This window comes from Trachurus trachurus (assembly GCF_905171665.1).
Source record: "Trachurus trachurus genome assembly, chromosome: 10".
Taxonomy (NCBI): domain Eukaryota; kingdom Metazoa; phylum Chordata; class Actinopteri; order Carangiformes; family Carangidae; genus Trachurus; species Trachurus trachurus.
Window position 1 is genome coordinate 37,681,224 of NC_139894.1, and position 12,799 is coordinate 37,694,022.

The 12,799-nt window shown below is 41.1% G+C and overlaps 1 protein-coding gene across 1 annotated transcript in view; it reads right to left on the bottom strand.

Moving 5' to 3' along the window:
- LOC310992926 (uncharacterized protein) overlaps window positions 1-12,799 on the bottom strand; it is a gene marked incomplete at both ends in the record, with an annotated part of 28,115 nt that overhangs the window by 11,139 nt on the left and 4,177 nt on the right. Inside the window, 8 exons of the mRNA XM_083981156.1 lie at window positions 332-505; window positions 598-777; window positions 866-1,039; window positions 1,130-1,303; window positions 1,393-1,566; window positions 1,645-3,448; window positions 3,617-3,845; window positions 7,529-7,607. Coding sequence (XP_083837282.1) covers window positions 332-505; window positions 598-777; window positions 866-1,039; window positions 1,130-1,303; window positions 1,393-1,566; window positions 1,645-3,448; window positions 3,617-3,845; window positions 7,529-7,607 — 2,988 coding nt within the window. The remainder of the gene's footprint in view (window positions 1-331; window positions 506-597; window positions 778-865; window positions 1,040-1,129; window positions 1,304-1,392; window positions 1,567-1,644; window positions 3,449-3,616; window positions 3,846-7,528; window positions 7,608-12,799) is intronic.

The following is a 12,799-nucleotide window of genomic DNA, read 5'->3' on the forward strand; positions in this document are numbered from 1 at the left end:
ACAATCTCTTCCTGGTTTGGTAAATCACATTGCGTGCGCTAAATAAATCGATTTGCATCTACTCCTCCCAGTATTTTGCACGTTCTGGCTGAAACGCCCATATTTACATATTCATCAAGGCAAACACACTAAATGGATTGCACGTGCTATTTTGTCCGTGTGAGGGACGCAATCCTCAGTGCGTCCGGTTAGTATATAAGGTTCCACGTGTGTTTGCGCGTGCAATCACGTTTGCAAACGTTTTAATACACGCTAACCTTTAGTAAATCCGGCCCTAACTACCTTAATAGAAACTGTACATGAAAACCATGGTAAATTGAAGAAAACTCACTTGAGGGTCTTCATACTGCAGTGTGGACAGTGAAGTCCATTAGACAGCAGCTTCACTCCTGAATCCTGCAGGTCGTTGTTACTCAGATCAAGCTCTCTCAGACTAGAGGACTCGGAGGTAAGGACTGAGGACAGAGCTTCACAGCTGTTCTCTGAGAGGTTACAGCCACTCAGTCTCAAGAGAAATTGAAGAAAAAACATCCAAACATTTAATACTTCATAAAACATGAGGACACTGCAAAATATGCTCAAAATTTCAATCCTAACCTAAAACATTCCAGGTTACAATGTGGACTCTCCAGTCCAACAGACAACAGCTTCACTCCTGAATCCTGCAGGTTGTTGTTACTCAGATCCAGTTCTCTCAGAGTACTTTTAGAGTATTTGGAGCTGAAGACTGAGGAGAGAGCTTCACAACTTCTCTTTGACAGGTTACAGCCACCCAGTCTAAGAAGGATTCCAGAAGAAGATTCAAATATGAGATACATTACAAAAACAAGACAGTGAAATGCATACAAATCAGCAAAACACTAACCCAAGGCCTTCCAGTTTACAGTGTGACCTCTTAAGTCCAGAACACAGCAGCTTCACTCCTGAATCCTGCAGGTTGTTGTTACTCAGATCCAGTTCTCTCAGACTAGAGGACTGGGAGCTGAGGACTGAGGACAGAGCTTCACAACTTCTTTTTGACAGGTTACAGCCACTCAATCTTAAAAGGAATTACAGGCAAAAAAAAAAAAAAATCTCAGATTCAATACTATAATGAGTGGTCAGTACTACACAACAGCTGCATACTCACATGAGACCTTCCAGTTTGCAGTGTGTACTCGTAAGTCCAACAGACAGCAGCTTCACTATTGAATCCTGCAGGTCGTTGTTACTCAAATCCAGTTCTCTCAGACTAGAGGAGTCAGAGCTGAGGACTGAGGACAGAACTTCACAACTTCTCTTTGAGAGGTTACAGCTGCTCAGTCTTAAGAGGAATTGCAGGCAAAAAAAATCTTACATTCAATTCTATAATAAGAAGTCATTATCATAAATACACAATAGCTGCATACTTACCTGAGACTTTCCAGTTTACAGTGTGTACTCTTCAGTCCAACAGACAACAGCTTCACTCCTGAATCCTGCAGGTTGTTGTTACTCAGGTCCAGTTCTCTCACACTAGAGGACTCTGAGCTGAGGACTGAGGACAGGGCTTCACAACTTCTCTCTGTGAGGTTACAGCCACTCAATCTGAAAAGTAAACAACAAAACAGTTACAGTGACAAAAGACACAACACAGTTAATCCAGATGGATATGTGTGTACCTACAGAGCTTTGTTAGAGGCTTTGACCACTGGCAACAGCCTCAGAAGAGCCTCCTCTGAAACTGAATATTTCTTCAGGTCAAACTCATCCAGATCTTCTTCTGATGACAGTAAGATGAAGACTAGAGCCGACCACTGAGCAGGAGACAGTTTATCTGTGGAGAGAGGTCCTGATCTCAGGGACTGTTGGATCTCCTCCACTAGAGAACGATTATTCAGTTCATTCAGACAGTGGAACAGATTGATGCTTCTCGCTGGAGAGAGATTCTCACTGATCTTCTTCTTGATGTACTGGACTGTTTTCTGATTTGTCTGTGAGCTACTTCCTGTCTTTGTCAGCAGACCTTGTAGGAGAGATTTATTGGTCTGCAGTGAAAGACCCAGGAGGAAGCGGAGGAACAAGTCCAGGTGTCCATTTGGACTCTGTAAGGACTTGTTCACAGCACTCTGGTAGAAATTTGTTGGTTCAGGTTTGTCTTTGAACAGTCTTAACCTCCGGGAATTTGATTGTTCTTCTGACAGCAGATTGACTCCAGATTTGATGAAGCTCTGATGAACATGAAGAGCCGCCAGAAACTCCTGAACGGTCAGATGGACGAAGCAGAACACCTTGTCCTGGTACAGGCCGCTCTCCTCTTTAAAGATCTGTGTGAACACTCCTGAGTACACTGAGGCTGCTCTGATATCGATGCCACACTCTGTCAGGTCTGATTCATAGAAGATCAGGTTTCCTTTCTGCAGCTGCTCAAAAGCCAGTTTTCCCAGAGACTCAATCATCTTCCTGCTCTCTGGACTCCAGTGTGGATCTGTCTCAGCTCCTCCATCATACTTGACCTTCTTCACTTTTAGATGAACCACCAGGAAGTGGATGTACATCTCAGTCAGGGTCTTGGGCAGCTCTCCTCCCTCTCTGGTCTTCAACAGCTCCTCCAGAACTGTAGCAGTGATCCAGCAGAAGACTGGGATGTGGCACATGATGTGGAGGCTTCGTGAGGTCTTGATGTGGGAGATGATCTCTCTGGCCTGCTGCTGATCTCTGAACCTCTTCCTGAAGTACTCCTCCTTCTGTGGGTCAGTGAACCCTCTGACCTCTGTCACCATGTCAACACACTGAGGAGGGATCTGATTGGCTGCTGCAGGTCGTGTGGTTATCCAGAGGCGAGCAGAAGGAAGCAGTTTCCCCCTGATGAGGTTGGTCAGCAGCACGTTGACTGAGGTGGACTCTGTCACATCAGTCAGGATCTCAGTGTTGTGGAAGTCCAGAGGAAGTCGACACTCGTCCAGACCATCAAAGATGAAGACCACCTGGAACTGATCCAACCTGTAGACTCCTGCTTTTTTGGTTTCAGTGAAAAAATGATGTACAAGTTCCACCAAGCTGAACTTTATTTCTTTCAGCACATTCAGCTCTCTGAAGGTGAAGGGAAATATGAACTGTATGTCCTGGTTGTCTTTGTCTTCAGCCCAGTCCAGAGTGAACTTCTGTGTTAGGACTGTTTTCCCAATGCCAGCCACTCCCTTTGTCATCACTGTTCTGATTGGTCGGTCTCTTTCAGGTGGGGCTTTAAAGATGTCTTCTTGTCTGATGGTTGTTTCTGGTCTGTCTGGTTTCCTGGATGCTGTTTCAATCTGTCTGACCTCATGTTCATCATTGACCTCTCCAGACCCTCCCTCTGTGATGTAGAGCTCTGTGTAGATCTGGTTCAGAAGAGTTGGGTTTCCTGCTTTAGAGATCCCCTCAAACACACACTGGAACTTCTTCTTCAGGGCAGATTTGAGTTTACGTTGACAAACTGCAGCATGTTCTTCTAAACGAGCAAAGAACAACTGAGTTAAATCTATCAATAATAATAACGTTAATGTTAATGTCTAAACATTTTTCAAACATTTTCAAAAATGTGTATATGAATTTACTATGTCTGTTGAGGTATTAGTAAATTTCTCAGTTCTTGGTCATGTTAGAGAAATCCTCTTACTGATCAGCAGACAGTCAGCCAGCTCCTCCTGCTTCATTCTCCTCAGAATGTTCACTGTGATCTTCACTAATGCCTCTCTGCTGCTCCTCATTTGATCCTGATCCTCACCACCCACCACTTCAGCATTTTCCCCCTGATTCTCTAAGAATTCTGGGTAATTTGGAATCAGAAGTCTTTGGACTCTCTTCAGCTCTTTCTTCACAAAATCGACAATGTTCTCCTCCAGCAGCTGTGAAAACCAAAACAAACAAATAAGAATATGACCTTGATCCTTTGATGTACTGTCTGCCACCACATCGCTTTCTCTTTCTCTTGCTTGTCTTGTCAGTAAACTCGGACAATTTTCAACTGTCCGAGTTTACTGACAAGACATTTTTTCACGTTTCATACTAAATCTATTGTATACATCCATGGTAATTCAAGTTCATAAGATGATAAAAGGGATGGAAATGCAATGAAGACAATAACAAAAGGGTGACACCGCTAAAAGTTTTCTTTAAAAAAACCCCACCTGCTGCCTTGTTTTGAAAAAATACCTGTTTACATAACCCTTTAATTTACAGGTCGTTAATTCCATGATAATGTCAAGAAATAGCCAAAAAATAACAATTAATTACATCATGGGGCTCTAATTTCGTACCAGGTTCAAGCGAGGCACACGGTGATGCAGGGTGGCGAACCCCACGCAGTGTTAATTTTGTCCAGCGCAATACCGCATGCAGTCAATTTGGTACTGAGGTGCGCCGAGATAGCTGTGGCGGCGCAGTAGGGGGAGGTGTCGACAGATTCAGCTTGCCGCAGTGACAATTTTGTGCCAAAAGGCTGTGCTGAAGGTGCACTCTCTGAGCAGGGCGAAGCGCAGCTGGTAATTTGGCTGACTGGTGCACATGTCACCAGAACCTCATGGGGAGGTTTCCAGGCACATTTCAATGCAATAAATAATCACAACAACCACTATCAGAACTATCTGAATCAGCACATACATTTATATCCATATTGTGGTGTATTTCCCTAATTACTCACAGGACGCAGTCACTCTTACTGCACACACATAAGGTAAAGGTAAAGGTACTTTATTGGTCACATATACAGCTAGTACAGTGAAATTCTTTCTCTGCATTTAACCCATCCCTGAGGAGCAGTGGGCAGCCACGGTGCAGCGCCCGGGGACCAACTCCAGATTATGAGCCAGTGCCTTTGGTCAGGGGTAGGGCTGCCACAAACGATTATTTTGATAGTCGACTAGTCACCGACTATTTTTTTCGATTAGTCGACTAATCGGATCATACGTAAATTGAATGCAAAACATACAGATTATCGCACCAGCATGCAGCTGCTCTCATATAACCATAGCTTTCAGCTTGAAGTGTTTAAGGTCTATATGCTAACTAAAAATAAAGACAATTAAGATGATAGTTCATTAAACATGTAATGAAATATGCAGCTTTAACTGTAGCATAAAGTGCAAACAGCTGAGTAAAATAAGGATAAGGCACTGGCCTAAACAACACCAAAATAAATACTTAAAGGTTTTTTAGGCTTTTCTTTCCTTCATTTGTCTCTGGCATTAAACATATTTAAATAAAATGAGGTAGACACCTGAAACTAAGGAATTATTGACAATAATAAAGTTTTGGTAGGCTTATCATTCAAATATAACTTGTGCTCAGTGTAAATAATAGTCGTTCTGTTAAAAAAAATTGAATAGTTTATAAGACAATCGTCTTGTCTGAAAAAATGTAAATGTTCCCTTTTTACTGTCACAGAGGGAGAAACATGGAAAGACTCCACCAGAAAGTTCTGTGTGAAACTCTGTCAAATGAAAACAAGTGAAACTGAGGTGCAGCTCAAACTCTGCACAGTGTGGACTGTGATGAGAAGCTACCGGAAAATATTCACGTAGTTTTACGCCGGGAGAGAAGACTTCCTTGTTAAGATGAGCGCTCATTACGTGACCGCTGTGACCAGACGCGGTAATGTTCCACTATTCTCCAACACCGACTCTCAAAGTTATTTTTAAATGACGAACGGCTGTTTTTCAGTCCGTGACTTAAAACGATGGACCGGCGGTACCGCTCCTAGTATCACTTCTCATTTAAAACGACAGACGAGAGAGAGAGAGAGGAGAGAGAGAGAGAGAGGGTGAGGAGCGGTGGCGGCGGCGGTGGGGGCGGGGGGGCTACACCGGTGCCGCTTGATGAGGGACAAGACAGGTAGAGAGAGAACACCTATGTGTACTGAGTGTGTGCATGTGTGTGTGTGATGCGCGGCTGCGGCGGCGGGTGCGTGTGTGTGTGGAAGGTGCTGCAGCAATTTTGAGAGAAAAACAAAATTAAAAAAAACAACAACGACGCATCGACTATTAAATTAGTTGTCGACGATTTTAATAGTCGACGTAGTCGTGACTAGTCGACTAATTGTGGCAGCCCTAGTCAGGGGCGCTGACTGGAGGATTAACCTAGCCGACATGTTTTTAGTGGTGGGGGAAACCGGAGCACCCGGAGGAAACCCACGCAGACACGGGGAGAACATGCAAACTCCACACAGAAAGGACCTGGGCGGCCGGGGATTCGAACCCAGGACCTTCTTGCTGTGAGGCAACAGTGCTAACCACTGTGCCACCGTGCCGCTTAATGCGTAATGTGACAGAACCAGACTGAACCGAACACAGTAGTTATATTATTATTATACTGACCAACTGTCAACCTGCTTTGTAAAGAACCATTAATCTGCATTTTAAGCATCCAGATCTTTCATTAGATTTTCCACGATATGGTCGGAAAATGGAAGGTGCTGAATTAACACCAAAAATACTTTAACGGCCTTCTCCAGTCGAGCTACGTAATTCAGCATCCACTCCTGACCTCATGGCAAATGACAATGAAGGGCTCTTACAAAATTTAGGGTCAACATCAGGATTTACAAGAATTTTGCCGTGATGACCTTTAGTGTGCCCAATTCATCTTTAAACACTTTGATTGAAATTCCAGCACATCTTCGATCTTGGTTGCTGCATCTCACTGACATGTTTTATTTCTTTCCAGTCTAGGATTACATTTTGCAACCAGTTACTGCCACACAATGCTGGGCCTCTGAAAAGAGTTTTTCTGGGAGTTTTTCCTCAGTAAATGTGAGGGTCTAAGGGCAGAGGATGTTGTTCTGATGCTACAGAATGTAAAGCCCTTTGAGACAAGCTATTTGTAAAAAATATACTGTACGCCTTGCCTTCCCTTGTCCTGCCTTGCCTTGCCTTGATGTCTAGAAACAGCCTAGAAATAACGATCAATTTCATAGTATGTCAAGAAATATAGCCAAGAAATAACAATTGATTGCGTAGAAAATAGCTCAGAAATAACGGCCAATTGCAAAGAAAATTCTGGCCTGTCCCAAAAATTCAAAGCATGAAAAGCATGTGTAATCTTTTGCCTCTATGAGAAACATGACATTTCTATAAAATTGACCATTATTTCTAGGCTCTCTCTTGACATTGCTATGCAATTAATTGTTATTTCTTGGCTATTTCTTGACATTATCAAGTAATTCGCATGTAAAATAAAGGGTTACCAAAAAGGGTAGAATATGAATTGTTGCCATTATTTATATTATGGCCAATTATAAGTATCGCTATGTAGTACTTTTTAGTTTCATTACTGACAACACAGAAATCCTGGTCATCATATCATCCCCAAACTACATACAATACACAGCCCTCTCAAAACATTAATTTACCAAATGAAAAATTCAATTGTGACACATGTTTTCTTTGGGATTCACTGTACATGGACAGGAGAGAGACAGTCAGGAAATGTTTTGAAAAACGAAAAAAGCCCCCCTGGTCTAATGACAGCAGCATAACACTGTTGGAAGTTGAACATTTCCTGGTGGCTGCTGTAGTCATGAACATTTACACACCATAAATATGGAGTCCAGGTCTGTTTGATGCTGCTTGGTGGACTGATCACTGGGAACCTCTGAGGTCTCCTGGAGAACTCTGTGGAGAATAGACACACACAGCACACCGGTTGTTGAAGTCTCATACCAACATTTGATATCTTGTTTTTAATAGACAGCTGGGTTCAGGAGGGTCTTGTCTCTGCCACTGGTTGCTGGTAGGAACAAAAAGTTCAGTTAAAGTGAAATTGCATAGATCCAAGTGTGCGGAGATCCTTTCCTTCAGTAGGAACAAAGAGTTTGACAAAGGAAAATAATGAATAGGCAGAAAATAATGTAAATGTACATAAGTTTCCACTTCTGTTGCTCAAAGCAAAGTCAAACTAAACAGGAGCATAAAAAGCCTCCTAGGGTAAAACTGATGATGGCAGGTGACTGGTAGATGATTTAGTCATGAGCAGTGTTAGGCAGTGTTCGATCTTTTTAACTGACATTTTATTGCTGCAGGTGATATCTTTCATACCACCAGTCCGGTCAGTAATTCTAATGCACATTTTGCAAATACTAGCCCCCATAGCTTTTATTTTAGGCCCTTCACTAGATCTGAAGTTCTCAGTGCTCTGTGTAGTCTTGATCTTAGGAAGCCTACTGGGGCTGACCTTTTAAATACTCAACTTCTGATACTAGATGCAGCCTTTATTGTTGACATCCTTTTGCACATTTTTAATCTGACCCTTTTAACTGGTTGTATTCCTAATGTATATGGAAAACAGCATTGTAACTCCTCTGCATAAAAGTGGCCCTACAAATGAATTGAATAATTACCATCCAATGTCAAAATTATCCTGCTTGGCGAAAATTCTAGAATGCTTGATTAGCAATCAAATTAGATTTTTCACTCGTGCACAAAACCCACTGGCTCTTAATATCCCAGCTCTTAAATTGGAGGTATAGGGAAATTAGCTTTTGTTTATTTCGCTCCTTTTAAATTGAATAATTTACTGTCTCAGCTTCAGTTGGATACACTGATTCCTTTTAATCATTTTAAATACATTCTTGTTGATCTCATGATTTCTGAATGTACATGTGCTTCTTGAATTCACTATGTGCTTCTGTTGAGTGTATATTATTATGGATATGTATTATAATGTGTTTGAATTGTATTTATGCTGTAATCAGGGTGCCATTGGAAATGAAAGCTTGTTCTCAATAAATAAAGGTGAAATGAAAATGAAATGAAATTTGAGATCGAGCTTCTGTTCAGTGAACCATTCAGAAATTCAGTGCTCACTGGTGTGGATAAGTCAGATTTACCTCATGTCCTCTACTAACACATTTCACTTCTCAGCTTTTCAGTTCTTACTTTCCAGCAGTTTGTTCACCTTTAAAGAAAACAGGACTAGTCATTCTCTGTGGACACACAGCTTGGTTCAGATGAGTCTATCCTCTCTGCACCCTAAATCACACAGATACAGACGGTGGGGTATATTCTATATGTAGATTCCACACAGGAGAGATGATGATGATGATGATGATGATGATGTGACTAAATTAATTTCAGTTGTATCCACATCAAATAAAAAAGTGGGGTAAAGACAGTTGTATGCTGAGAGATTTTAGAGATACCATGTTTCTCACTTCTCAAGATCAGGAGAGTCATTGGTTTCCTTCAAGACAAGAAGTTTCTCATACCTTTGTTAACAGTTTTGGCGTGTTCTTCCACCTTCTACAGAACTGTCACCGTGATGTCAGACGGTGACGTGCCTTATCAGCTGGTGTTACGGAGGCGTGACCTTCCTGTCAGGTTTGACAGCTCAGTCACGCCTCCTGCTGTCGGGTTGCTCCTGCAGGACGGTGCTCCAGGTGTGTGACAGTGTGTAGGCTCCCTCATCCCGGTTCATAGTTCTGTAGGCACGTTTTCTGATCTCCACCGCGGGATCATCCCTATGTTCCCCAGGTCCTATGTTCCCCACTTTGTATGGGACCGGGGAACATAGGACCCTTTTTCTAAAAAAATCCTTTTTCGGATCTGATGTGCCGTTTGAGACAAACTGTTTGTAAAAACGGGCTATACAAATAAAATTGCCTTTTTCCGTATACACAACATCACGGAGGAGGAGGACAAACAGGAGGAAGAAAAACACATTCAACAGGCATTAAAAAACTACTAATACCCACTGTGGGCAATCCAGAAAGGAAAACAACAGACGCAAAGAAAAGAAAAGAAAAAACAGGAAAGGGAAAAACAAAAACAATAAATACGTCACACTACCATACATAAAAGGAACCACTGAACGCATTCAACGAGCCATGAAAAAATACAATATCAACACGCCAGTAAAACCATACACAAAACTAGCAGCTATTAGTACACCCCAAGGACAAGATTCAACCCGACAATAAATGTAACGTCATATATGAAATCCCGTGCCATTCATGCAGTAAGGTCTACATAGGTGAAACGGGCAGATGTTTCCACACCCGCAAAAAAGAACACCAGAAAGAATGTGAAAAAGAAACGGAAAAACGGCACATCAGATCCGAAAAAGAGAAAGTATACCAGGAAAATTTTTAATCAGCCATAATGGATCACTGTAAAAGACAAAACCACATAATGAACTGGGAGAAGACCAGAGTCATACGCAGCGAAGAAAATAGATACCAACGATGGATTATGGAGGACCGTCCTGCAGGAGCAACCCCACAGAAGGTCACGCCTCCGTAACACCAGCTGATAAGGCACGTCACCGTCTGACATCACGGTGACAGTTCTGAAGACGGTGGAAGAACACGCCAAAACTGTTAACAAAGGTATGAGAAACTTCTTGTCTTGAAAAAGAAAAAAGGAAACTAATTATTACATTCGGACATAATGAACTATATCAGGAGAGTCAGATAATAAAGACATTCAACTTTTATTTCTTACTTTCCATCAGCAGATTCTTCACCTTTGAAGCAAATCAAATGGCCTCTAGACCCATCACTCTTCATGGACACACAGCTGGGTTCAGGAGAGTCTGGTCTCTGCTGCTGCATCCTGATACAAACAAACAAATGAGAAATGAAAAGTAATAGTAGTTTTAACCTATAAAAAGATTCAGGTTTGAGCAGATGTGGTCTCACTTCATTTTTCACAGATCACTAATCAGTCATTTACTTTTCATTGTTAGTAGTTATGAGTTCTTCTAAGATTTTGTTGACTAGTTGGTGTGACAGTGAGTGTGAATAATGATGGTGCAGTTATGTGATGGTGAGCTCTGACATGGAGAAGAGTCATGGAAAGTTAGAGAGCCTCATCTCACCTCTCAGCTTTGGTCTGGCCCTCATGTTCCACCACCAGAGTGGTTTTAGAGGGAGGGGGGGGCCCTCTGTCCTCACACTGATTCATAGCAGAGCCCCACCTTCAAACAGACATAACAACAGACTTCATCACAACAAGACTCACTTCCACCATTAATAGTTGTCAGATATCTAGATTATCAACAGACAAGCTGCCTGCTGGTCTGACTTCATATCGCTCTCATGACCTGAATAGAGTTCCTGTTGAACCAGCTCAGACACACTGAACAGATCCACTCAGAGTAATCACACCCCTGTTGACTCTTTGTACCACCCATATAAATGCAAATAAACTTCAAATTAGAATAGAATAGAATATACTTTATTAATCCCTTGCAGGAAATTCTTTCGTCACAGCACTCCAGTGTACAAAGGTAAAGAATATTATAGCAGAATAATACAATACAACAACTTAAAATAGGAGAAAAAGATAAATTACAGTTTAAATATTACAAAAATTACAAAGTTAAATATTACCAGAATTACAAAGTTAAAAACACCTTCAGTCTGCTGCCCCAGCACGCCACAGCGTAGAGAATGGCACTGGCCACCACAGACTCATAAAAACTCCCATAAACTCTCAAGCACCCTGTGGTGGGTCTCTCATTTAAAAAAAAAGAAATGAACTGAACTTTGAACAAGTTCAAAATTAAAAACGTGCACCTTGATGAACTATCAATGTGCTCTATTCATTTTTAATCTGAGTAAACTGAACTTTGAACTAGTTCATGACATGTATGAATTTACACAACACTGCATGACGATCTCTATCTTTCTATCTTTGACGATCTCTAACTTTCCATGCCTCTTTCCTCGTAATTTAGATAACTCATCCAGCTCTCATTAAGGTAGGAACCTAAAAGACTTTGCCCCAAACTCTTATGTAGTCTTCTTAGTAGTTGATTATGAGTTCTTCATTCAGATCAATACGGAAAAGATCTGTTTTGACACAGTTTGCTAAACAAACAACAATTAAAAAAAGAATACTTCATGTTGATCTAAACTGTCCAACCAGTTCTGTCACTCCCTGTATCTTCTCACTGACTATGTTATCTCATGTTACAATCACACCATAACAGATCTATTCAGAGCAATACTGAAAAAAATCTGTTTTGACAGATTAATACAACAATAAAAAAAAGAATACTTCATGTTGATCCAAACTGTTGCTCCCTGTATCTTCTCACTGACTATGCTATCTCATGTTACAATCACACTGCATTTATATGGGTGGTTCATAGAGTCAAGAGTGACTCTATGAACCACCCATATAAATGCAAAAAAACCTCAAATTATATTATTAATTGCATAATTTACTTTAATTTAACCAGATTTTTCGGGATTATTTTAACATGATTAGAAACACCCAAATGGCATCCAGAAATATTTTTATTGTCCAGGTAAAAAGTGATACTTTTACACACCGATTACAGTAGATAATGCGTTAACAGAACCTCAGAAATTATCTAAACTGCAGGAAAATGCTAAAGGCGATAAGGTAGGAAGTAGTAGACTTCTTTCCTCATCATTTAGAGAATTCATCCAGCTCTGATTAAGGTAAGAAGCAAAAATACTTTGCCCTGAACTCTCATGTAGTCTTCTTAGTAGTTGATTATGAGTTCTTCTAAGCTTTTGTTGACTAGTTGGTGTGACAGTGAGTGTGAATAATGATGGTGCACCATAGTTTTCATTACTGTACAGGATATCTAGACAGACAAGCTGCCTGCTGGTCTGACTTCATATTGCTCTTATGATCTGAATTGAGTTTCTGTTGAACCAGCTCAGACACACTGAACAGATCCACTCAGAGCAATACTGAAAAAAATCTGTTTAGACAGATTAATACAACAATTAAAAAAAGAAATCTTCATGTTGATCCAAACCGTCGCTCCCTGTATCTTCTCACGGACTATGTTATCTCATGTTACAATCACACCTCTGTTGACTCTATGA